The sequence below is a fragment of the Rhea americana genome, unplaced genomic scaffold (genome assembly GCF_003343005.1).
Source record: "Rhea americana isolate MKP2758 unplaced genomic scaffold, rheAme1 scaffold_10, whole genome shotgun sequence".
In the NCBI taxonomy this organism is placed as follows: domain Eukaryota; kingdom Metazoa; phylum Chordata; class Aves; order Rheiformes; family Rheidae; genus Rhea; species Rhea americana.
In genome coordinates this window covers 6,239,337-6,263,496 of record NW_028185039.1, presented here as the reverse complement: position 1 = coordinate 6,263,496, position 24,160 = coordinate 6,239,337, and the positions used below count along the sequence as shown (strand labels likewise).

Below are 24,160 nucleotides of genomic sequence, written 5' to 3'. Positions count from 1 at the left end.
TTAATTTGTATGAATGATATTTTATTTTTCAGTAGGTGATTAAAAAGGCACTTCCACGTTGTGAATGGTGCATCAGGGGTGTAGTAGTCAGGAAAAAAACCCATGTATTAATCAAATACTCAAGACAAAATCGAGAGTAGACAGATTTAAGAAAAGCTGGTTAATACCCTTTTTTCTGCAGCACTCTCACAAATTCTGTGTATACTGCAGTTCACTGGGATTTAAGTTGAGCTACTAGAACTTGCTTTGTGGAAAATCCTCTAAGTGAATTACTCTGACTTTAAAAAACCTTTTCAAATACATTTCATGGTAAAATAAGTTTTGCTGTACTTCAATCTATACATTGGAGAGAAGGCAGTTGTGCTTTTATCATCATCAGAGGAGTGGGTGTACGTGACCTTGACACTAAGCGTAGACTTATACAGTGCTAAATACCATCTTCTCTCCCCTTGCTGCAGTGCAATTTTTAAGCGTGTTGTTTATTCACTGGCTTTAGTTCCATTGAAATCTCCATCTCTTGCATCAACTTCTTCAGATCCTTCTGTTGCATTTTCAATCACCCTTCTGCCTCCAGATCGACGAGGAGGCGCGAAAGATGTAGGTTCATTTCCCCTCCTGCATTAAGGAAAAAATCAGACTTTAGATCATTTGTAGACCTTGGACAAGCACAGAGTTTTGTAACAGTACCTGGGGGCCTGAGGTTTTCAAATGCAAAACACCCAGCAGCTGTGGGGCCCTGGTGTGACTCTCTGCGCTCCAGCATACAGAACCAATCTGTGGATAGGCTGAGACTCTCAATTGCTTGGAAGTGTGATGGGATTTCCTGTTGCTGTGCCTAAAGTTCCTTTCTAAGTAGACTGGTCTGCCCCAGACACCCTACTCTGCCCCTACTTCTTATCACTGTGTTTGCTTAGTGGGGACTGCAACTAGTTGTGCAGTGGCTGCTTCTATCCCTGTCAGTAGGGGAGCATCCCTCCTGTCCTCTTAGAAGAGTGAGGAGACATGGAAAGCTCCTGCAGGAGCCTGTGAGGCTGGGCCTGCAATGGTATTGTGGAAATCAGGAAGATTTTTTGAGCCCACACCCCGCTGCAAAGGCTGCATTACTTGGAGTACCACAGGTGCTGCAATATTTATTTCAGCCTAAGCTGTGAGTAGCTCCAACCACTTCTACAATGGAGAGAGGATACCTCCACTGTATTTTGAAACTGTATCATAGCTCATATGCTGATGCTTAACAGAGCAAGTGTCTTGCAGAGCATGCTTTTTCCCCATCTTGTCCCCTTTTTCTCTCTCCTCCCCCCCATATATTTCATAGCCACAGCCCAAGCCAGGGATACTTTCATTCTCAGGTTAAATTTTGGGGGAGATACGAACAAGTGAGACAGAAGATTTATTTATCTCTTCTTGGCCACTATTGCTACTAGGCTATAAAACACTCATGTTTTGTAACGTGGCCTCTCACTTGCCCCTCATAAGCAAACCTTTGTAAAGGCTTGAGACTACACATAAGCAATAAAATAAATTCATGATCACTGAATGTTATATCAAAATTACTAATTTGGTGTTAAATACACCCAACTCCACACTTTTGGGTACAGCAATCATGCATAAATATTTAAAGGCTTGTCTTGTCCTTGCAGAAGACTAAGCCTGTGTTGTCCTTTGTGAAGCAACTATTCAGTTCCAAAGTTCAATCTTCTGTACAAAGGATGTGGGCAAGAACATTGGCTGGACTAACTTATTTCAGAGGCACAAACCTGTATTTCCAAGATGGAACTCTTTTTGGTATGTAATCTACCATTTTCCACTATTCTACCCTTAAACTTTGGTGTAACTGAGCAATTACCTGGACCGAAAACTTGGTCCAAGATTTATTGTTTGCTGTCCTTAGTTCTGGTGTCAGGGGCATGTAATGAACACAAGGGTATGTCATTTCTACTGTATCGTGCTTGGCAGACTCAAACAGCAGTGTCTGCTACTTTGTGACAGCAGATATTCTGTTTAACAAGAAAGTTTTAGTTAGGTTATTAAATTCATTAATTTCTGTCAAAAAATTATTTCAGTCCTCACCAGAAAGAGCTCCTTAGCCCCTTGCACTGCTGCTGTCTGGACTGTTACCTGCAAGTCATTTATCAGATGGCTGTTTACCTTGTGGTAGTTCAGTGGTGGGAAGTAACAGTTCCTGACTCTAGCAGGAAGCATCTAACCAAATATTGAGGTACAGTTTTGGCTACAAAGAAGAAAACTTGCTATGACAAACCAAGCCCTTGTTAACATAAACTGTTGCAATATATGTGAACTTAAAAGTTACTTCAACTGGTACAGACCCTGTAGATAAACACTTTCAGTTTAAATCTGTTTCTCTAAACAGGTTTATGGCTTTGATAATATTCATTTAGTCATTTACATCACTGCCTTTAAATTAATGTGTACAGTTGAGACAAGCCCTAAACATTAGTATTTCATTTAGCACCTCCCTATTTAATTTACCTTTGAATAGGTGCTACTGGAATAGTGCTTGAACAACAGTCTCACTGGAAATACTAAGCTAACTAAACGACACATGCAAGGACAAGACATCCTCTTTAAATATTTGTGTATTCACAGCAAAATCCAGTGTATGTAAAAGAAAAGATATACAAATATTACAAGGCAGTAGCTCTTTAATTTTTGTAAAAGCAGATGTTATTCCTGTCTCTAGAGGGTGTGATAAAGTATAATAAGATGCTGTGCTAGGTTACAGTGTCAATGTTAATTTCTGTGTCTGTGCTTTACATTATAATGACAGTAGACAAGCAACATAATATCTACAAATAGCTTTAAAAGCCTAAGTAATAGCTATTTGTAAGCAATACAAGTACCAAATGCTGTGTAATGAAAGGCAACATTTTTATCTTTTATCTGTGATTGGATGGCATGAATGTGTAATAGATCACATGCAGGTAAGGTCTTCCCAATTCTCCTGTGAATTAGATAAGGTCTTACCTTAGAGTCAGTATTACAAAATGCATAAGAAATACTGTGAAATTCTAACAACATGCTGTGATGCTTCCATTCATATTCATTAGTGTTTTTGATCAGTTTTACTAATCAGTTGTATATTTGGTTTGCAACATTTTCATCTTTGATGGTGGCTGTAAAGAGGTGTAAGACAGTTCTCATGCAGAAAAGAATCAGAGTAGTTTATTAGGTACTCTATTTTGATAGAGCTTATGAGAAGTGACAATGCAACATTGGTAAGTCTAAATCAGTACATAACCTAGTTGTAAGAAAGATGAATCACTGATCAACAGCTGATGATAGCTAGATTATTGTAATATTTGTCTCTTTTGATAAAACAGATTAATGCCAAGATATCCAAGCCTTCACAGTTTGCAGAAACCTCACATAAATTTTACTTGGGCCAAAGAAAATGGAAATTTGTACAACACAAGCTAGCTGCAAAGTTGAAGGCATGGTACCTGCTTAGTCATTGCGAAGGTTCCTGTGTCCCTCTGAAACAGAGATAGAGAGTCCCGGGCAGTTATACTAAGCACATGGTCATTATCAGAGGTATATAGATTACTTTTAAATAATTAAACAAAGTACATTACAGCCAATTACATTGCATTCAGATCAAACAAAAAGTCAACTTTATGCTGTATTGCATAAAAGGGCTGGCTGCATCCACTCCTTTCTAAGGCAACCAGGAGCACACGCCACCCAAGATGGTGCTAATGGAAAATACTACCACATTCCTAACGCTCCACCTTCAAGTAAATCCATACCTAAAGATTCATGGACATTACTGGCAAACACACTATTAACCTGAACAAGAGTTGAAAGAACATAACTAGGTAGGTGCTTTGTTTTCCTCTAAAATACTCTTGGTTTTAGGTGGAAACTTAAGTTTCATAGTGTGATGGTGTAGACACAGCAATTTCCTCATAATTCAGATCAGCCTCCTTATTTCTTTGACTTGGTGTTTTCAGGCCCAGCGATTACAAGAGTACTCAGATATGTAGCTGGCTGAACAGTGCTTTATCTTTTCCCCAGTCAGCTCTAACAAGAAATGCAAAGTTTTGGTCTTTTCCTTGGTCTGATGTCGCTGAATCCCTGTATGGCAAAGTCCAAAGTGGCTTTTGGGGTAAAAATCACATAATGTGCTTTGGCTTTGGCTGCCTATGGGGTTGTGTAAGACTGGTTACAGTCACTGTGTGCGAGTTGGGCATGCATGAAAGCGTGAAAAGCTTCAGCATTCCTACCTATTTTTAACTGTACAAATGAGTATATACAGTCATTATTACGAGGGATATTTTCAAATACAACCAACCTAATTCTACTTCTATTTAAGCCAACAGAAGTTTCAGTCAGAAAAAGCATAAGGCCTGTGCCGTATTATCACAGTTGTTCACCTCACAGCTGAAAGCCTGAGAATGCTGCAGGCCACTTCCTCTTCTTAATTTGACTTTTGGTTGTATCTGCCAAGTTAATACACGGAGTCTGTAACTTCCCCATGTCTTTAGAGTGTCTGGTCTTGAACAGATTTTTTTCACTTCTGTAGTTTAATTCAGAATTTGAAGGCTCTCACTGAGAGCGAACAGCTATGCCAAACAAGAGCACTCTACCTGAGCTTGGTCTTCAGTGCTGCAACTTCCCGGCCCAGGGCTTCATTACTCTCAGTAGCTTCATCCAGCTCTCTCTGCAGCTTCCTGCGGTTTGCATTGATACGCTGGGACTCTTCCTCAGCTTCCTCTAGCTGCCTTTTCAGTTGCTTGAGTCGTGTGTTGCCCTTCTCGGCCTAAAGGGAAATTGAAGAGTAATGCTTTATGAAGCATTTATGAATGAAAGAGACTTGAAAGCTTTACATTCTTCATTCCTCATTTTAATTTCGTATTTCTTTTGAGAGAACTTTACTAAAACATGTGTGAATCAAAGGTGGAACCTTAAAATCTAGAAAAAAATAGTTTTAGTCTTTGGAAGTTTATTTTGCTGATAGATGCTTTATTCAGACATTACATATTTGTTTTTTTGCTGCACTTGTGCTTATCTGGTTTGCAGGTTTGTGTGCATTATGTAAAGCTAAACTTCTGAGTGTTGGACAAAATGTGATCATCTTCATTCATGTTCCAATAGGGACTGTTGCGCACAGTCCTGTTTAATCCCTGTGCACAGTCAGACTGTTGCAGCTGGCTGATTGACAAGGACTAGGACTTTGGCACTTGCCTCAGGATAGAAGGAGAATCATATTGTTGAGGCTGAGTTTAGCAGAGGGCTGTGTAGCTTTCCCAGCAGAAAAGCCAAGCAGACAGTCTGCTTTCTAGAATGAAGAGCCTCCTTCTTCCTAGTAGCTGTAAGTCTGGCCTTTCTTGGGATATTTCTTTGAGACAGAGTAGAGAATCTTTCTTGGGGGTAAAACCTGGAAATCCCTTTGCCCCAGCCTAAGACCTTCATGACATGGCCTGATACCTGCTCTTTGTACTGTTCTGCTTGCTTTCTTTCATCCTCCACCTGCAGCAAGGCATCCTTCAGCTTCTTGTCCTTCTGGCGTAACGTCTTGGCTGCAACCTGCTTCTCTCTGCAAATGATAGTGTGACATTTGGTGATCTGGAAGGTGTGTAGCCCTCACCTGCCCCAAACATTCTGCTTGTGGAACTGGCACCAAGGACCTGTATATTAAAGGCCTTACTGAAATTAACAGATGAATTCTGAACAAAACTTAAGTGTCAGATTCTCCTTCTGATCAAAACAAATATGTATTTGTCCTTGCTGGATGCTAGAGGGGCTCCAGAGGTAAGGAGATCTGCTCTAAACGTGCAGACACAAATCCTGCACACATTGTTTACTTATGTTTCTCAGTAACCGGATCAATGAGTAGATGTCTGTGCCCACTGGGAGCCCAGTACCTGGCTTCCTGTTCCAACTGCTCTTCAAGAGAAGCAATTTTGGCCTCCAGAGCAGCAATTGTAGCTTTGAATTTGGACTTCACAGCTCCCTCCATCTCCTGCAGTTTACTCTTCAGCTCTTTGTTTTGCCTCTCTAGTTGCTGCCGAGCGCTTTCATTCTTCTGTGCAGTGGAGCGCTCGGTTGCTAGCTCATTGTTCAGCTGCTCTGCCTGCAAGGTGAGAATGGATGCTGTCAAAAGAGTTGCCAGCTTTGGGGGAAATGACAGGGAATGTTCTTTGTAGCAACTCTCCAAATATTTATTCAGACTCACAAATAGCTTTTGCTGGGTTACAAACAGAAAGTGACGCACAAGTGCTGAAATGAACTCTACCTGCTGTACTGCTTTCCTCATACGATCACCCATTGCCTCCATGTTGCTTTGTTCCTCTTCTAGCTCTTCCTCCAGTTGTGCAATTCTTGCCTCCAGGCGCCGTTTCTCATCCTGAAGGCTTGTCCTGTAAGTTTAAATTTAGGAAGTGTGTAGTTAGGCTCTGACCAGTTGAACATGTCTGAAACCATTAGGGCTTGCCCCAAATTTATAAAGGAAACTGAACCAGATATTTCAATAAAACAGATCATATGCATGCATGTTGTTTTGTCAAGCCTAGATTGCCACAGAATCATACCTTCTCTTGGCAAACCTGCTACTGAATGCCTCATGACTATAGCCTTGCAGGTAACCCGTCCATTCCTACCTTCCAGAAGCAGCACTTGCAAGTTCCTCTGCCATCTCTTCTTTCTCCAGATCAGCTTGTTTGCGAGCTCTCTCTGCAGCAGCCAGATCCTAGGAGAAAGGAAAAGGCAGCATGGTAAAGAAATGAGCCAGAGCTCAGATGAAATTAGTCATAGCATGATATACAAGACTGGGATATTTCTAACATCAGTGTAAGTTGGGTTATCTTGTTAACAGAATAAATTCTTATGGTACTCTGAGTCCTAGGAAAGTAAAAGAAAATACACATCTGGTTTCTATTTTATTGTTTTTAGTCACAAAGATTTCTATTTAATACACCTAGGAGTTCTAGTACTAACAAGACTTTGGGAATTTGTAACTATTGGAAACTATTTGTATTGGATTATACAGTTCATTTCCCCTTAAATCTGGTGAACTGTGCCTTTCTCTGAGGTAATTTTTTCAACTTGATCTGAGACTGCTTAGATGTAGTCATGACAACTTCAGTGGAGTGCACAGAAGACATGGGAAGTTCTGCTTATAGCTTTCCATCCCTGATAGCAATTATATTTGTTTCAGTTCTTAAAAGTGCAAATTCTATTTTGCTACCGAAGATCATGTGTAGTTCACAGTAGATCATGTGCTTCATATTGCTCTAAAAGATTCCCACTTTACCTCTTGAAGCTGAATGAGTTCTGCTTCCAGGCTCTTGGCTTTCTTCTCATTTTCTCTGGCTGTAGCAAATATTTCTTCTCTGGCAGCTCGTGCATCGTCCAGCTCCCGTTGGTAGTCCTTCATCTGAGCCTAGTTGAAAAGAGTATCAAAGGTTTATTTTTGCCTGGCTTTATCACAACTTTAGTAAACAGAAGTTTGGACCCATCAGAACACATATGGATTTACATAAATATAATGCCTGCTTTAAGGATATTTTCTTTAACAGTCAGCTAGCACATGTTAGAAAGGTCTGAAATGCCATTCCAAGAAGAGAGCTTCTTTCACTTCTGTGCTGCAGCTTTTGTAATGTCTTTTGTCCTTATTTCCTTTGATCTTAAGCATTCAGAATATACACATTGTCGTTGCTTAGCTGTCAGCATATGACAGAACAGTTGATATAGAGACTTACAGTATAAATAGGAAAATGCTATTTCAGAAGCAGCAGGATTTGTGAAGAATGTTTCATGCATTTGAATCAATGTTAGGACCAGAGCTGAAGCCCCATAATATTTTATCTGGTGGTCCTTTCTGTACATTGTAATCTATATGTTTTCCTTTGTTTGAGTAGGTCAATAGCACATGAGTGCTGGCCGGACAATTTTGGAAGTTCTCTGCATTGGTGAGGTTTAAGATCTGCATGGTTTGCTATGTAAAGTTTTTCATTGTCACTCAACTTGGGCATCACAGGTACCTGGCTGTGGGAGTTCAGTTAAAACTGACCCTTCAACAAATGTCATCTAACTTGCATATTGTGGCTATATGAAAAGCAGCAGTGGAAAAAATGATATTTGTGGAATTACGTACCTGTAGTTTGCGTAGTTGTTTAATGGCTTCTTCCCGAGCTTTATGAGCAGAATCAACTTGACCTTCTAGATCTTTAACATCGATCTCCAACTTCTTTTTGGCTGCAGCTGCCAGGCCACGTTGCTTCCGCTCGTCTTCCAGTTCTGTTTCATATTCATGGAGCTGATCATTAAAGAAGATGATAAGTTTAGGAAGGCCCTTCAGCACTTCTAAATGCTCTTTGTGTATGTCTGGGTAATGTGTACATCCCCATAAAGGTCTATTAATTGTGGTATCAACAGCAGTTAAGATACATTTTCATTTTGTTCGGACACTGAAGGTTCTTGAAACAAGTTAGCAATTTGAGTTCTGTCCTCATGGAAGTATGCATATTACAGGATGATGAATACAATATTTATCCATGCTGTCACAAGACTACTAGGCAAATAGGCTCTGTCCTGTCCATTTTCATTTCTAACACTTCTGGATCCATTACTGTTCCTTGGGAAGGCAGATATATTAGAAGCTGTATTTATTTCACTTGCACTGAGAACACAGGCAAATTTCTCTTTACTGTGTCAGAAATAACAATTCATATGTTTTATACAATATTAACTGTAATGTAAAGTTGTTACATCTATTGACAATTGTGCACGTGCTATTTTGACGGGAGAAAATATAATGCTGTAATGCTATTCTGTGCCTTTTTTCTTAAAATAACCTAGGAATTTTTTAATTCACCAAGTGCAAGGGAATATAATGTTTCCTTCTTGTATTAAAGTGCTTTAGTAACTGCGTGAGGTTGGAGACATTCAACTGTTTTCATGAGACATTTACAGAGGCAACAGTGGGAATGATACCTGTTTAAGGAGTTGTCTTCTCTTTTCCTCATTCTGTTCATCTCTGGCTTGTAAGTCTCTCTCAAACTGTACTTTCAGGGCTTGCATGTTAACCTCCAACCTGAGTTTGGCATCTTCAGTCGCCTGTAGTTCATCTTCCAGCTCTTCTAATTGTGTCTTCATCTCTTCTACTTGCTGTTCAAAGGCACGTTTAGACTTCTCCAATTCGTGCACCTTTCAAGCAATAAGAAATTAATAGAATTATTATAAGAAATAAAAAAATAATTCTAGCTAAAACATAGTCTATTTGCAATGTAAGCAATATTTGAATGTGGACAATGAGCCCACAAGAGCACCAAAAGTGGTAAGCTAGCATTTTTTGTACACTTACAAATCTGACTTAAGACAAAAGATCTTACAACCAGAGATTCTGTATGTCCCACACTTTCATTTTTAATCTAGTCAAGTATTGTCATAGGATTCAATTAGTATTAGAAGTAATATTATCATGTCACTGTAATAAAAAAGTGATTAGCCAGGCATCAGTGGAGATTTCTGGTTGGTACTACATGTAGCTATATGAATGGTGGAACAGTCAAATATAATCAGTAAAATTAAATCTGCAGAGTTTGCAACTTCGAAGCTGCTTAATAAACTAGATTTAGATTCTCTTTATTTTTTTTCTGTCTTAGAATCAGTAAGAATCTTCTTCAGGCTTGAACTCATGTCAAGAATAAAGATGCTTATGGTTATTTTGCCAAGTCTCTTGAAGGTTTGGGCACAAATGGGATAACCTTTGAATTCTACATGAAATATCTGATATTGCTGAAAGGATTTGTGTGCTACACATAACTTCCCATGCTGAAAACACTTCTTTGTTAATTGCTATTTTAAGTTGTTATTGTGGAAGTTGTTTTGAGCTAGAAACTTACATTCTTGCCAACGTCGTCTTTGGAGCTAACAAGATCTTCCATTTCAGCTTTCAACAGTTTGTTCGTTCTCTCCAGTTCTTCTTTGGCTTCCAAAGCCTCTTCAAGTGCCCGAGCCAGTGACAAAGCCTTTGTTTCTTTTTCTCTAGCTTCAGCTTCTGCTCTGTCCCGTTCATCTGCATATTTGGAAGAAATGTTTTTCTCTTCGGCTAGCATCTGTAAAAAGGTAAATTAATACAGAAAGTCATTAGCAATAGGGTTTTTCTGTTGCAACTGCCTTGTCAGTTGTTAATGATAGAGAAAAATCTCTGCATTTTCATAAATGTATATGAGTAGAAAATTAACTGCTTTATGAGTAATTCAATTTAAATTTATTTTCTGACTCTGCTATATCTTTTACTTAAGCAATGGTGTCTCTGTAAGTTCCAGGAAAGTCAGGTGATAACACAGCAAGGGAGTTAATTTTAAATCCATACCTGATCAAACTTCTTCTGCTTCTTCTCCAGATTAGAGACCAGCTGACGCTGGTTGTCTAAGTCCACCACCAGGTCATCCAGCTCCTGCTGGAGTCTGTTCTTGGTTTTTTCCAGTTTGTCATAAGAAGCAGCCTTTTCCTCAAACTGTTGTGTGAGACCTTCAATTTCTTTCTGGAGCTTCTTTTTGCCTTCTTCCAATGTTTCTACTGTGCTAACATATTCCTGTAGTTTCTTCTTAGAGTCAGACAGCTGAAATTTGAATTCAGAGAATGAAAAGAATCTTAGGGCACAAACAGTAAAGCTTGGCACAGAAGGTAGCCGTAACACAACTATGACCCAGAAATCTTATTTAATTTGACCCATGTGAAGCTAGTGGCAGTCACCAACCACCCATCCTTCATAAAATGAAGCAGACTATAGGCCTAGTAGGCCCATACAGGCCTTATGTGCAAGACTGTTGGGAGCTGTCTTGTGTTTATACCTATCTTGCATTTGTACCTATCCTAGAGATCACACTGTAAAGGAGGAGACTGCTGGCTGCATTGTAGTGCTTCACTGGTGCCATCTGGGCTAAGAACTTGTTCCCTGAAGGCCCACCTGTTATGTTGGGATAGTTCTAAGATCTGAAACCTCTGGAATTATGGACGAAACTCTCAGTGACGGAGCTAGTGATTTAGCTATGGCACTGATACCTGTATTGTCAGTGTTGAAATATGTCTCTCCAGACTTTGTTTCGCTTCTGTTTCTTCATCCAACTGCTCTTGCAAGCTGTTCTTCTCATCCTCCAATTGACGAAGCTTGGTAGACACATTTAGCTTCTGCCGTGTTTCTTCCTGGAGCAGCTCCTATAGTCACCACAGTCACCACATCAATCAGCAGTATGGTCATTAGTTTAGGTCTTTTTGTAATGTACTTTATATATTCTATAGGTGAGCCGTACTGGATGCAAGTTTACCTGTGTGTCTTGTAGCTGAGATCCTAAGGTTGCAACATCTTTGGTCAATTTGATTGTCTTGCTTTCTGCTTCATTGAGCAGACTGGTAACATTTTCAACCTCAACCTGTGGGAGACCACAGTGAATATTCTCATTTTTTTGCACAACTTCAGTATCTTCCTCCAACTTTAATTTGCTCTAGACTGAAATCCTAACTTCAGACAGGATCTGAACCTGCTGCTATACTTCTGGGTCACCTCAAGCAGAAAAAAAAATCTCTGTAAAATTTGCAACAGTCACTAAACAGACCACACTAGTCTGTTCATTGCATGTAGCATTACAGGCCACAACACATATAGAAGGACCATGAGGCTGAAAGCTTTTGCTTCCATGAGACCCTGTGATTATAATCATTTCATTGTGTTATAACCAAAGTAAAGGTTCAAGACAGGGAACCTACAGGTGACAAAAAACAGAACATTCCATGTGAAGTCAACAGAGCCAAGATTTTTCTAGATGTGATCTGATAGAGTACAGTCTACCTGGTCTTCTCAAGCCCAGGTGTCAACAATAAAAGGTCACACTCCCTCATACCTGTAATTTATGAACTTTTTCATTGAGTTCTGTCCGAACACGCTCTCCGTCAGTGTACTTGGACTGTAATTCTTGCAGCTGTACTTCCAGCTTCTTCTTTTTGTGCTCCACATCTTGTTTGGCCTGATTCAGGCTCCTGATTTCATTAGAGAGCTCAACATTTTCTTTCTCCAGTGTCTGCTTGGTCTTATCCAAGTTTGCTTTAGCCTAAAAGCATTAAGTGAAGAAAGGTGACCTACAGAAGGAAGCCATGGTATCCAGTGGATAGTTTTCAATGAGATGGGTTACTGTTTACCCGTTTAAATTGTTCCAGCTGCTCTGTTAGCTCTTCCACAGCTTGAGTGTGCTTTTGCCTCATTTCCTGGACCTGTGCTTCATGAGTTCGAGTCTCCTCCTCCAGAGCTCTTTTCAGCACTGTAACTTCCTGTTCACGCTTTGCTCTGTAAGGTAACACATATAAATGGAACAGCAGCAGATAAGAATGTTCCAGTCACAAGGAAAACAGCACTACTGCACAATTGTACAAGATTACTGCAGTTGTCAAAGTTCATATTCAATTCTTATGTAGGGTTTTGGAGATTTGGGAGTGGGAAAGCTACATGCTGCCACACTGCTGAAAGCCATTTGAGTGGAAATGCGAAGTCCTGGTCCTAGGAAAAAAATCAGATTTAGAATTATTATCTAATCAAGTACAAGACTGAATTATTTAGGTGCCTATGCTGTAACTGAAGATTAGATACCTGGCTCCAGAAAAATAATCTAGATAACCTAAATTTGATTAATTTGACTGTCTAGATCTTGGAGACCATCACTGTCAGAGTTTAGAACAATAACCTTCCCACTAACCTTGCTAACTTCTCACTTTCAGGTGCACAAATATGTCTTCTTTGCTCCGTGTGAATCACTAGACAGTGTTATATTGAACTTAGTGATGTTTATTTTTAGCCTATACGCTAGGTCTCTATACCTGAGCTCTTGCTGGGTGGCTGTGGTATCCAGAGTATCCTCAAGCTCAGTCTTAAGAGCCTCCAGCTCCTCACCAAGGTCTCTCTTTTGTTTTTCTGCTTTGTTTCTTGCAGCTCTCTCAGACTCCAAGTCTTCCTGGAGATCAGAGATATGAGCTTCCAACTCACGGATCTTCTTGAGGGCATTGTTTTTCTGACTAGTTTCTTCTTCAAGCCTGAAAGGAAATTATTTTTATATATTAAAACAAAATTTCACTTTGAGAAGATCTTTCAGAAATTAAAGGTTTATACCCAAGGGGTAATTTTAATCTTAACAAACCGTAAGTATTGAGTTTTGTGTTATCACTTCAGGAGGAAATGTGGTTAACCTATCTAATGCTCTATTTAAGATGCCTTGTGATGGCTTGTGGATTGTACTTGAACAATATATATTTAATGATTCAATATTCTAGAGTTCTCAGTGATACGTAATGGTAATTGTTAATTGTGAGCAGAAAGGTATGTCAGAGAGTTTTGGAAGTCCTGCATTAGATCTGTATGTAGCTACTTAAAACTGTAGGTTCAGCTCATTGTGCAGATTGTCCTAACCATTGAACAGAAAACCTAAAGTTTTCCTCTCCCATATTATATGTAGTGTTAAGAGAATTGTAGGTTTCATCACCTGTTCCACATGTACGATGCTGGCTGCCAGAGCAAAAAAGTGCCCAAGAAAGAGGGAGAACAGAGGCAAAAGGGATCTAACAGCTGGACTTCGTCAGGACGCAATACCTGGAGATGGTGAATCGGCTGATTCAGCAAAAGGTTTGGTTGAGCGTTGTCCCACTTAAGTCTATACAGAAAAGACTGGACTGGATCAGAGTCAGACTCTAAATAATTTCTGTCCAAAAGGCAAAGCCTATGAACTATGCTATTATTATCCATTCTCTACTTGGCAGCACTGCCAAGGCCACTGAGGAGAAAAGTTTTTGCTTATATCTGTAAGGAAGATTAGGTGTCTATAAGGTAGTGTAATTTTTGTTAGCACAATGGCAGTTTGGAGGTAGGGGAAGCATGCAGAGAGGATGTAACTGAGAGATGAGATTCAGAGCAGCAGCATCCCTGTGTCTGGGAAGTGGAGATGTGTTCCAGCTGGAGAGTTTCAATGAGCCTGCAGATTCAGGAGTGAATACCTGGCTAGAGCAGCTTGCAGCTCTTCCTCCTTCCTGGCCAGTTGCATCTTCAGCTCAGCAATCTGTGCCTGGAGGTCTGCGATTTGCTCATGCAGATCACTCGAGTCCCCTTCCAACTTCCTTTTCATTTTCTCCAGTTCTTGTCTGCTCTTCTCTTCTTTTTTCAGTCGCACTGAAAAAATAAGGATTTTGGTCGTGGGAGTGGCTTAGCATAAGGAGTCCTTAATGTAATTCTGAACTTAGACATATGAATGTTTTGGTCTCCAGTGAGGCCAGATATTTAACCACAAATCACTGTGTTTCTGAAGCAACATGTAGTACCTTGCTGTCTTCACTTATTTCCAGCCATCCAAAAAAATCAGATATTTCTCTTTCTCCAGAAGAAGCACTAACTTTTCCTAACTTCCTTTCCTTTCCTCTTCTATATGAAAAAAAAGGTATCTATAGTTTATGCATTGTTCTGACCGTAGGATTTTGGTGATTCTCGTTCACACATTCTTGTTTTGGAATAAAGTGGCTTCAGCATATGAAATCAGGAAGACTACACAAAATTTGGAAAAATTCTCTCCAGATTTTGTTTTTTTTTAATATGTGTCAAATGACTAAAATAAAACACTTGTTCATATTACCTTCCAGTTCTGAAATCATAGATTCATGTTTGTTTTTCAGCTTTGTAAGATTTTTGGCTTTTTCTTCTTCTTCTGCAAGATTTGTTGTTAGATCACTTATTCTTTCCTCAAGGAGTTTTCTTTCCTTAAGAAAAATAAAATACTTCTATTACCTGAAATGTCTGTTGTTGATGATCATGAAACATCTCTATGTTAACTAAAAAAATGTACAAGATACTGTCTTTTTAATGCTGCATAACCTGAAATTGTAGTGACACATTCCAATCTGCAAATACCAGAAGAGATGAAGACTAGTTTCTAGTACTTCCATATTCTCAAATCTGCTGCTATTAGAATCTTGTACTCACTCTAATGGCTTGTGAGTATAGGACCCAGTTCAGAAGAATATCCCCTTTCAGAAAGTGCTCAAATAAATTCTTACTTTCAGTTTTAATCAGGAAATTTGGTTGAAATTAGTGTGTGACATCTGCCTGAAAGGCTCATGGAAATTTATAGAGAACTCTATGAATAATACAGTGTTGGAAGATCTGATGAGCCACTCTTGTCCAGGTAGATCTCAGTTAGGAAGATGTTTAGCTGGCACAGACATATGGAAATGCTGTCAAGCAGTAATAGGAACATTTAAGTGAAAGTTGGATAATGATAAATACCTTATCAAATCAAGAAAACCACTTCTGTGCACCAAGAGAATGGTTCAGTCTTCTCAGGGCCAAGAAGACATATTTTCCATTGATTGTGCTTGATTGCTGTGGGAATTTTTTTTGGAGATACTGTCACCACAACAGACCTCAAAACTGATATTTTTATACAATTTTGAATGTTTAAATAAGCATGGCAAAATTGTCAAGAGATTTGTTCCGTACACATTGGATTCATCAGTCCACTGTCTGGTGAGTCTGAATAGCCATGACACCATGTAGTCAAAAGCATTCCTGGTTTTTTAGCTGAAGAGGAGATTTTATCTCATGTTGCACTGTTTTTATAAAGTTAAAAAAAAAAAAAAAAAAGGAACCGAAATACTCACCTTGGTTAGCTTGTTATTTTGATCTTCCATTATGAGAATATCATCTTCCATTTTTTTTATCTTGCCGTCTGCTGTTACCTTTTCAAGTTGCAGTTTTTGCCTTGCAGCTTCTTCTTCTTCTAGCTGTTCCTCAAGGTCCTTTGTGGAGAGAAAGAAACACACCAAACTTGAATTCTGGAAATAAGATACTGTTTGGATTATAGGAAATGCTTAATATGTGTCAGTCTACATTCGGTATGTTGCAGGCTTTGTTTTTACTAAGAAATAGACAACCTGTACTGGCCTTGGTGATTTAGAAGGAAAGGTTTGTTAAAATAGTTCTTTAGGAAAGAGATGTTTTTCAACAGAGAGAGGGGAAGAATGTTTATAAAGAACTGTGTGGAGGAAAGAAACTCAACTGATCAGTCTTTCTTCAGTAGGATAAACACACATTCTACAGAGTGCTGTACAACAAACATTTTCATAGGATCCAAAGTTTGCCAATTTCTAATTTTTCTCTATCTACTACTTATTGTCTGTATTTGTGACTTATGCCTCCTTACCAGCATTTGTTGTTGCATCTTTTTCTTTTCTGCTTGCAATTGTTGGCTGCGCTCCTCCTCCTCCTCAATTCTGGCTTCCATTTCATGCAGAATCTCTTCCAGCTCTTGTTTCTTAGCAGCTAAACGGACTCTCATCTCTTCAGCTTCAGCATACAGTTCAGTTTCTGCCTGAAGCTGCTCTTGAAGGAGGTTCTTCTCTTCACAAAGCTACACAGATAAAATGGGTAGGAAGTTAAAATTTAGGCTGCAAATGGCCCACAGTGTCTTTTTGTTAGGTAGTCCTCGTGTACAGGTTGGTGGCTGTACAGCAGGTCTTGTGTGTGAAAGTGAGGCCTCCTCTCAAGTACCTGGGAGTTAACCTGCACTGACCTTTCATTCTGGTCCATTGCTATGAATAAAAATGAGAGTATAAGTTAAAAAGACACGTTTATTTTAATAGCTTCTAGAAATGGAGAAAAAGTGACTAGCATTTCCTGGAGGTGCAGCACTGTAAATCACCTGGGTGTGTTTCTGTTCCAGCTCCTTCAATTCACTCTCTGCTTTTTGTTGTCTTTCCTTAGTTCTCTGCAGTTCTTCATCCTTAGCCTGCATTTCTTCCTCTTGGCGAGTGACTTGCAGCAGGGGTTTCACCTGGTGGATAGGAAAGATTTTTTATGAATGTTTCCTTTCAGTATTTATGTTAGTGAATGCAATATGTAAAAGTGCCAGGTCAACTGGTACTAATAGTAGCACTGTCTGTTGTTGCATTGGTAGTGGGCTGATTCTGTCTAACCAAGCTTGGTGTGAGCATCTTTAAATCAGCAGAGCTCAGCAATATTGTTCTTAACCGTATCTGCATTAATTTTTTGATCCTTGTCAACTCCTCTACCTTCAATAGTGTCACTTTCTGGAGAGCTCCAAGTCTGGCTTCATGCATTTAGGATGTACAAAAGCTCTATCTGCTACGCGGAAAGGCAGTATGCACACTTAGGAGTATTATTGTCTGTTTCTGCTTATAGATGAAGTTGCTGTTTGTGCAAGTAGGAATAGTTTTTCATATCCAAAGTGAAGGCCATTCTTGAAAAGACAGGCCTTCTTCAATAGGAAAATGGACTTAATTTGCTTGGCTGCCTAGCAGGAATATGTTTAGTGTCCTAGTGAGGAAACTCTTGAGCTATTGAGTTCCTTATAGATATGTATCTCTGTGTAGTCACAAAATTCAGTTTTACTCTCTCTTCTCATTGCCCACCTATGTGAACTTGTTCAATTTTTGACAAATAAAAGTCCACATACGTACTGAATCTTGTATGAATCTCTGCTTAACTAGCAGAGTTTTCATCCTAAAGTAGAACTACCTTTAATGTTAATAGTGTTGTATAAATATATCCAGTGAATCTCTAATCCAGAGTCTTCCTGACACATGACATGACTTGATACCATGTGCACTCCATTTCTTTTGGAAAGCTGTGGAGAGATTCACTGATAATAGTCACTCACTTTAGTGAACAGTCTCCACCATTGCCAGTTCCTCAGCTTCAGGTAAGCAGCACAATTTCTCTGGATAACCTTCATTGCAGTTAGCTGTTGCTGTCTCTTGGCAAAGGCTCTGTGATTAAAAACACAAAGCAAATTTGTTTAGTCTGAGAACACATGGTGTCTGTAAAATGTACACATTAAGCAAAGAAATTCTGGCATGGGAGTCTGCTGGTTTGCTCCATAGTTTGGGAAATCTGGCACAAATTCCTTTATCACTTAAAAAGTGCCTATGCTTTATTTAGCTTTTAAGGATTTTATTTAGTCTTCTACTTTTATGTCCATTTATGCTCAATAGGTGGACATAAACCACAAAGCATGGATCTAGTTCTGGGTGCGAGCATCTTTTCAGAGTGCATGGCTTTCAGAACTGGTATTGATGATCATTCTTTAAACCTATTAAATTTAAGTTTGTTTGCTTAGCAACTTGAATGCCTTGGTAATGTGCTGAAAAGGGGCATTACTATTAATAGTTTTGTGATGCAGATTAACTGAAATCATGCCAGATGACTCAGGAGTCTAGTGCTTCATGCCCAAGCTATGTAAGAAATTATTTAATATTTTATACATGCCAGAGGTGCTGCTATTTGTATTATAATAGTGCTTAAGACTTCAGTCATGGGCAAGGATGCCCCTTGTGCTACTTGTACAAACGCATGTTTAGATGATGGGCCATTGCCTCAGGAGCTTGCTTACTGTATAGAGAATGCAAGTAGTCTTACAATGTAGCTGATTCTTTGTAATTAGTCTAATTGGACATTGGACACAAGTTGAGCACTAATGCAATACAAATAATAGGTAATGATAATTATAAAACGTCTTCATATCTTCAGTTTGTTATACGGATAACTAAAGGCTATTATCAATGCTTTGTTGCCAAAAACATTCTTTTTCTTAGTATATAATCTTACTTTCTTGCCAGGTAGCCTCGGCACTGAGCCTGGAAGGCAATAATAATGTCTGTGATCTTCAAGTCTCTCTCTTCCTCCAGATGAGCTAGAACACCAGTTCTGAAGAAGATTTTACTCTGTCCAATTCTGTACAGGTTGGGATCAAGTTCTAGTGCTTTGATCTGGAAGAAAACAGGGATATTTACATCAGTGCTGAGGTTTAGGGTATTTAAAAAAACCTTTTTATTTCTATTCACTCCCAGCAGCTTTTCTATAAGAAATATAGACTTGATTATCAGTACAATCAAAAATGCTTTTCTCACCATCAGTATGCAAGCCTGCTTCCCATCCATGAATCCTTTAGGAATAGCATTTGCAGCAAGAATTTCGTATCTGTCAAAAGATGTAGGTGTTGGGGAAACATATCACATTATTTTGCACAGGCAAACATATATTACAGTACTTTCAGCCCCTGAATTAGGCTAGAGCAAGGGATCCCTACCGCTGGCGGAACTCCTGGAAGACAATTCTGTTGGGGAAGCCCTGCCGGCAGATACGAATACCTTCCAGAACACCATTGCAGCGCAACTGCTCCAGTACTAAATGGGCATCAAGCTTGCCAGCCTGAAAAGGGAACATAGAGTATTTTTAGCATAGTAGAAATTTGCAGAAATGTTACCGGCTACATATTCATATCTGAAGACATTCAGTGATGCAGTGTGCTGTTACAGTGAGCAGCACTCTACGTGAATAATGTGTAAGAATTCTGAAAAGTGAGCATTTGAAATTTACCCTTTTTTCATGATTTGGAATGATACAGCGTACAAAGTTGGGATTGGTATTCCTTAAGGTGGTCATCAGTTTGGTCAGCTGTTCCTTATAGAGTTGGCCAACAGTACGGAACATGCCTTTCTTGGTTTTTGAAGAACTGGGAAGTGAACTTTCAGTCATCTTGGCCATCTGGTCCAGCCCAACTATACGGTCCACTGAAATGTTAAAGGAAGTGTGAATGGAACTGCTTGTATGAACTGTTTTCACCTCACATTGTACCTGGTGTTGTTAAAATGTGACTTCTCAAAGAGGTCCAATATACTTTAAGTGCCACAGAAGCATGATAGCAAAAACACTAGAAAGACTTTTTGAGTAAACAAACATACAAGTCTCCTTCTGTCAAGCTTGCAAATGCAGATCTTCAGTAACTAGTAACAGAATGGAGTGACTGAATGCACAGCTGTTCATAGACCATATATTATTTTATGTTTACTCTGCAAAGCATAGTCCTTCTGTGCAATACCCACATCAGTAGGCTGGTATCACAATCAGAAATAATAATGTCCCTTGACTCTCATCTGTGTATGGTTCTCAAATTCTAGCTAATAATCTCCCTCAATTATCTCACAATTCAGAACCAACTCCTGGTGTTTCCAGGGAGGCTCGTGTTTCCCCTATTTGTTTTTGTGCATATATTAAATATGTATATGTGTTATATGTAAATGTGTGTATGTAAATATGTGTTCTAGATCTGTATAAACTTTTTAAAAATATTTTGTTTGTATACAGACATTCTTCTAATGGATTTTATCTGAGATTATATGTCTCTGAAGAGAACTGTGCAAGACTTTTGGGAGAGGAATATGTGAGGTAAGGACTGCCCACATTCACAAAAAGCAGTGATAGCCTATATTAGATGAACAGCCCAGTATCACATTTTCAGCAATATTATAACAGTGTAATATTTTAGTACTTTGCTAAATAATAATAAGGAAAATGTTTGTTAGTGCTTTAAACTATCCAGCAATGCTTCCCTAAAAATGTATTTGAAACAGGATATTACTGCTTTTTAGTTGAATTATCTTCTATGCATATCATTTTCATACATCTTTCCTGCCAGTGAGAGGAGGCTGTCAAACCACTTTTGGTAGGAAGAGTCTCTCCTTTTAGACCACAGTACTGATTTAGAGTTGATTCATACCATCTTTCCAAAGGTCTGCAACAAATTTGTCTGAAGATTGGTTCAGTAGAGAAGTCACATTGTCATTTAGTGGATCCATGTTCTTTGTTAGCCAGGCAGTTGCATTGTAGTTAACCTACAGGAGACAGTGCTAGGTTAAAAATCTGTTCTTAATACAGAATTCTGGAGTAGCCAAGAACACAGGAACTATATTAGCACAAAATAGTACAAAAGAATAATAATGTGAAAAGCTTTCTATAGTTGAGATTGATGAGTGTTTGACTCTTACATGTCCTTGAATCTGAAGAGGTTTTTTGCAGACATATCCACTGCAAGGGATGTGCTCTGCCTTTAGAAGTCTTGTTGCAAGAGATGAATACAAATTATATGGATTTTCAAAACCCTGGCACTGGTTATTTGTGTTTTCGTGTGAGCTTAGCACAGCTGTGCCTGTTTTGCAAATCCTATTCCATGTGTTATATAATTAAAGCATTTAATATATACATTATATAATTAAAACTGTTTCATATCAATTGGGATACTTGAAATGCTTCTTGTTCACCATTTGGGCATCAAAGAATAAAGATTCTTAAGTCAAGGTAGCTCAGCCTGTCCAGTACCTTTCCTGCGTAGTGGATTATGGAGAACTCAGTTTTATCCTTGAGTTGCTTGGTCTTTTGGAATTTGGGATGGTTGCCTTGTTCTTGACATAGTTTATCCACGAAAGATGTGTCAGTAGCTTTGGGGAACCAGCACTCTTCATCCAGCAGAGCCAGAACACCAGGAGGGTTGGTCTGCAGTGTGAGCAATACCAGATCAGGATTATCACAGCCAGAGACAGAGAAAGAGCATATCTTCTTTTTCCTCTATGATATTAATCCCCCCAGGCAACAAAGGATCTGAAATATCTTAAACAGCTCTGTTATATAACTGACCCTCATGAAACCTATGTAGTGTCCCCCCTATAGAGATACAATCTTACTGGTCTTTCAATCAGCTCAATGCAAGGTTGCAGATCAAGGCCAAAGTCAATGAAGTTCCATTCAATACCCTCACGCTGATACTCTTCTTGCTCCAATATAAACATTGTGTGATTGAAAAGCTGCTGAAGTTTCTCATTAGTGTAATTGATGCACAGCTGCTCGAAGGAATTGATCTGTAGAGAAGACAGAAGAAAGACAGAATTGAATTCTTAATGTTAAAAAGACACCTGCAAGGAGGAGCTTAAAAAACAAGATGAAATTAGATATCTTCTATTTCTTTTCAAAGAGCACAATAATTCAAATATAATGATACAGATTTTTCTAATTTAAGGTCTTGAAAGCTTACGGTAAGTTCTCAGGTGTTAAATCTCCGCACTGGGACCAGTTCAATAAGTCATAAAGAGCAGGCCCTTGCTGTAAGCACTGAACCCCACAGAAGCACCGTAAGAGAATGCAGCCACCCCCAACCTTTCTTGCCAGAGGAGCTGAAGGCTGCTTCTCTGAGGGAAAGGCAAGCAGCCGGATGTTACAGTCCTGTGAGTTGGGTTGGCCATGAGCTGCTAGCCAGCCTGAAGAACCAAATTGTTTTTGCTGCTCTGGATTTAATTTATTTGTAGTATTATATGGATCTCCTCAGTGAAAAAAATGAAAGAATTTGGAGTCCATTAAATGTCTGTGCATCCAATGATTGGTTTGCAAATTTGGTGAAATAATTGTTTTCAGTGTCCAGATGTAGTGAAAGTATTAAGCTAACTGTATTCTCCAAAGTCTCAACCACAACTCAACCATAGAGTAAAACAATCCACTGCATGACAAAAATGAATTTTAGTCAGGCTGGGCCTCACAGCTCATACCTCAAAAATCTCAAATCCAGCAATATCAAGGATCCCCAAGAAGGAAGCACCTTGTCTTTTTGTTTTATCTAGAGCTTTGTTTACGCGAGTTAGAATCCAGCGGAACAGACGTTCATACGTTGCCTTGGCCAAAGCCTCTACAGCAAAATCAGCCTGAAAAAAGAAGAGACTATTATAAGTTTAAGAAGAAACTCAATTAGCTGATAATTTATGTATAGATAATGAATAGGGAAACAGAAAACAGATGTTTTCCTTTAGACAAGCTGTAACAAAGAAAAGAAGGAAGAAGATTAATTTGAGGAGTACATACCTGCTCTTTGGTCTGAGCTTTCTGAACAACATCTCGTCCTACTTTGATTCTTGGGGTTAGAATAGACCTTGTGAAATCTGTCACATTAATCCCCATCAAGTGACACACTTTTTGTGCAGCTAGAAAAAAAGAGTGATATTTTATTTCAGAAAGAATTTTCTCGTAGTAGATCAGTAAATGTGAATACAAGCAGTTCAACAAATGTGCGAAATTACTGTATTTTCCTTAAAAGCTCCTCTTTTATACGCACAAAGAATGCAACTTACCACAAAAATATTATTCATGCTACCAGGAACAAATACACTGTTCATCAATTTATGGATTCAAGATAACTAGAAAAGGTAATGGTAATTGTGCTAGTTTTAATTATAGAATATCTTTTTAAGATTTTAATATATGATAGCATAAATAACATTAAATACACATAATGAACATTAAATAAATTAACATTAAATAAACATAATCAAATTAAAAGTACTGATAAATATTGTTTCCTCAGCAGGTATTTTGTTAATTTCCTAATGTCAATTAAAATTTTTAAGTGATTAATCATACCAGTATTGTCTGGCATAGAAGCTTGATCAGTGTTTCTCTCTTTCTTGAAGACAATATTACCCAACTGTAGGACGGATGAAACAACTCTCAATATAGCTGTAAGATAAACAGATAACATAAATGAGGAACAGAATGTGCATATTTTGAAAGCTGTGGGCTGTTGTAGTCTATACCTCTGTGGAAAGATCTGAGTTTGCTTTAAAAGACTATGCTATCATCTGCAGAAGCTGGAGAGTTGAATGAAGAGCAGCTTGAATAATCCATGCCATACAGCAAACAGGTCACTCTGGGGACACCAGCACCGCCATGCTGAGCTGTGCTTGTTCCTCGGTCCCACCCTCAGGTCTTGGGGGGACTCTCGAGTCATCTCCCACGCACAATGGCCTGTAGCATCTTCCTGCTTGGACACTTCACAGTCTGCAACTCTTGTCTTTAAAATCAAATGTATCAATGCAATACCAGTGGCTTCAAAAGTGTGTGGCACTTGTAAGACTCCAGTTATGCAGAGAAATGTGGATATTCAATCATGCAACTAAAATTAAATGTGTTCAAGCCTTTACAGGATTAGTATCACAAGTATTTGTATAGAAAAGTAATTAATTAGTGTTTGATTACTAAAATGTGTATGAATGTGATGCCGTATTACTTCAATTAGTAAAATCTTGTGTGTTACAGATGAGATTGTATTAATTTAGGAAGTTAATTCTTTTTGTTAATTTGATAGCTTACAAAGGATAATAATACTGTCTTAAGGGGCTTATATTTTAGAGCATAAAATGAAAGGGGTTCAGACAGTAATGCAAAGACTCCTATTGATGTCAGGGAGAATGCTGCTGTCAATGCCAATCTACATGCTAATGAACCAATATACAATCTGAACCAATCTTTGTTAGTAACATTATTTGACTT

The 24,160-nt window shown here is 38.7% G+C and overlaps 1 protein-coding gene across 4 annotated transcripts in view; it reads right to left on the bottom strand.

Moving 5' to 3' along the window:
* MYH11 (myosin heavy chain 11) overlaps positions 1 to 24,160 on the bottom strand; it is a 63,400-nt gene continuing 39,240 nt past the window's right edge. For 2 of the 4 annotated variants that reach the window (XM_085302548.1, XM_085302555.1), the window contains 32 exons: positions 23,252 to 23,347; positions 22,697 to 22,815; positions 22,387 to 22,539; positions 21,532 to 21,705; positions 21,170 to 21,343; positions 20,571 to 20,685; positions 19,391 to 19,584; positions 19,101 to 19,222; positions 18,922 to 18,991; positions 18,620 to 18,780; positions 17,673 to 17,781; positions 16,695 to 16,826; positions 16,197 to 16,403; positions 15,655 to 15,792; positions 14,631 to 14,754; positions 14,002 to 14,173; positions 12,835 to 13,047; positions 12,163 to 12,307; positions 11,868 to 12,074; positions 11,295 to 11,399; positions 11,032 to 11,184; positions 10,340 to 10,588; positions 9,867 to 10,079; positions 8,956 to 9,168; positions 8,117 to 8,278; positions 7,274 to 7,402; positions 6,621 to 6,709; positions 6,257 to 6,380; positions 5,886 to 6,094; positions 5,449 to 5,557; positions 4,608 to 4,780; positions 1 to 615 (listed from right to left, as the gene is read on the bottom strand). In XM_085302548.1, the coding sequence (XP_085158674.1) occupies positions 480 to 615; positions 4,608 to 4,780; positions 5,449 to 5,557; positions 5,886 to 6,094; positions 6,257 to 6,380; positions 6,621 to 6,709; positions 7,274 to 7,402; positions 8,117 to 8,278; positions 8,956 to 9,168; positions 9,867 to 10,079; positions 10,340 to 10,588; positions 11,032 to 11,184; positions 11,295 to 11,399; positions 11,868 to 12,074; positions 12,163 to 12,307; positions 12,835 to 13,047; positions 14,002 to 14,173; positions 14,631 to 14,754; positions 15,655 to 15,792; positions 16,197 to 16,403; positions 16,695 to 16,826; positions 17,673 to 17,781; positions 18,620 to 18,780; positions 18,922 to 18,991; positions 19,101 to 19,222; positions 19,391 to 19,584; positions 20,571 to 20,685; positions 21,170 to 21,343; positions 21,532 to 21,705; positions 22,387 to 22,539; positions 22,697 to 22,815; positions 23,252 to 23,347 (4,889 nt within the window). In that variant the 3' untranslated portion in view covers positions 1 to 479. Of the gene's footprint in view, positions 616 to 3,461; positions 3,495 to 4,607; positions 4,781 to 5,448; positions 5,558 to 5,885; positions 6,095 to 6,256; positions 6,381 to 6,620; positions 6,710 to 7,273; positions 7,403 to 8,116; positions 8,279 to 8,955; positions 9,169 to 9,866; positions 10,080 to 10,339; positions 10,589 to 11,031; positions 11,185 to 11,294; positions 11,400 to 11,867; positions 12,075 to 12,162; positions 12,308 to 12,834; positions 13,048 to 14,001; positions 14,174 to 14,630; positions 14,755 to 15,654; positions 15,793 to 16,196; positions 16,404 to 16,694; positions 16,827 to 17,672; positions 17,782 to 18,619; positions 18,781 to 18,921; positions 18,992 to 19,100; positions 19,223 to 19,390; positions 19,585 to 20,570; positions 20,686 to 21,169; positions 21,344 to 21,531; positions 21,706 to 22,386; positions 22,540 to 22,696; positions 22,816 to 23,251; positions 23,348 to 24,160 lie in introns of all 4 variants that reach the window. The other 2 variants (XM_085302571.1, XM_085302563.1) reach the window with 2 other exon arrangements.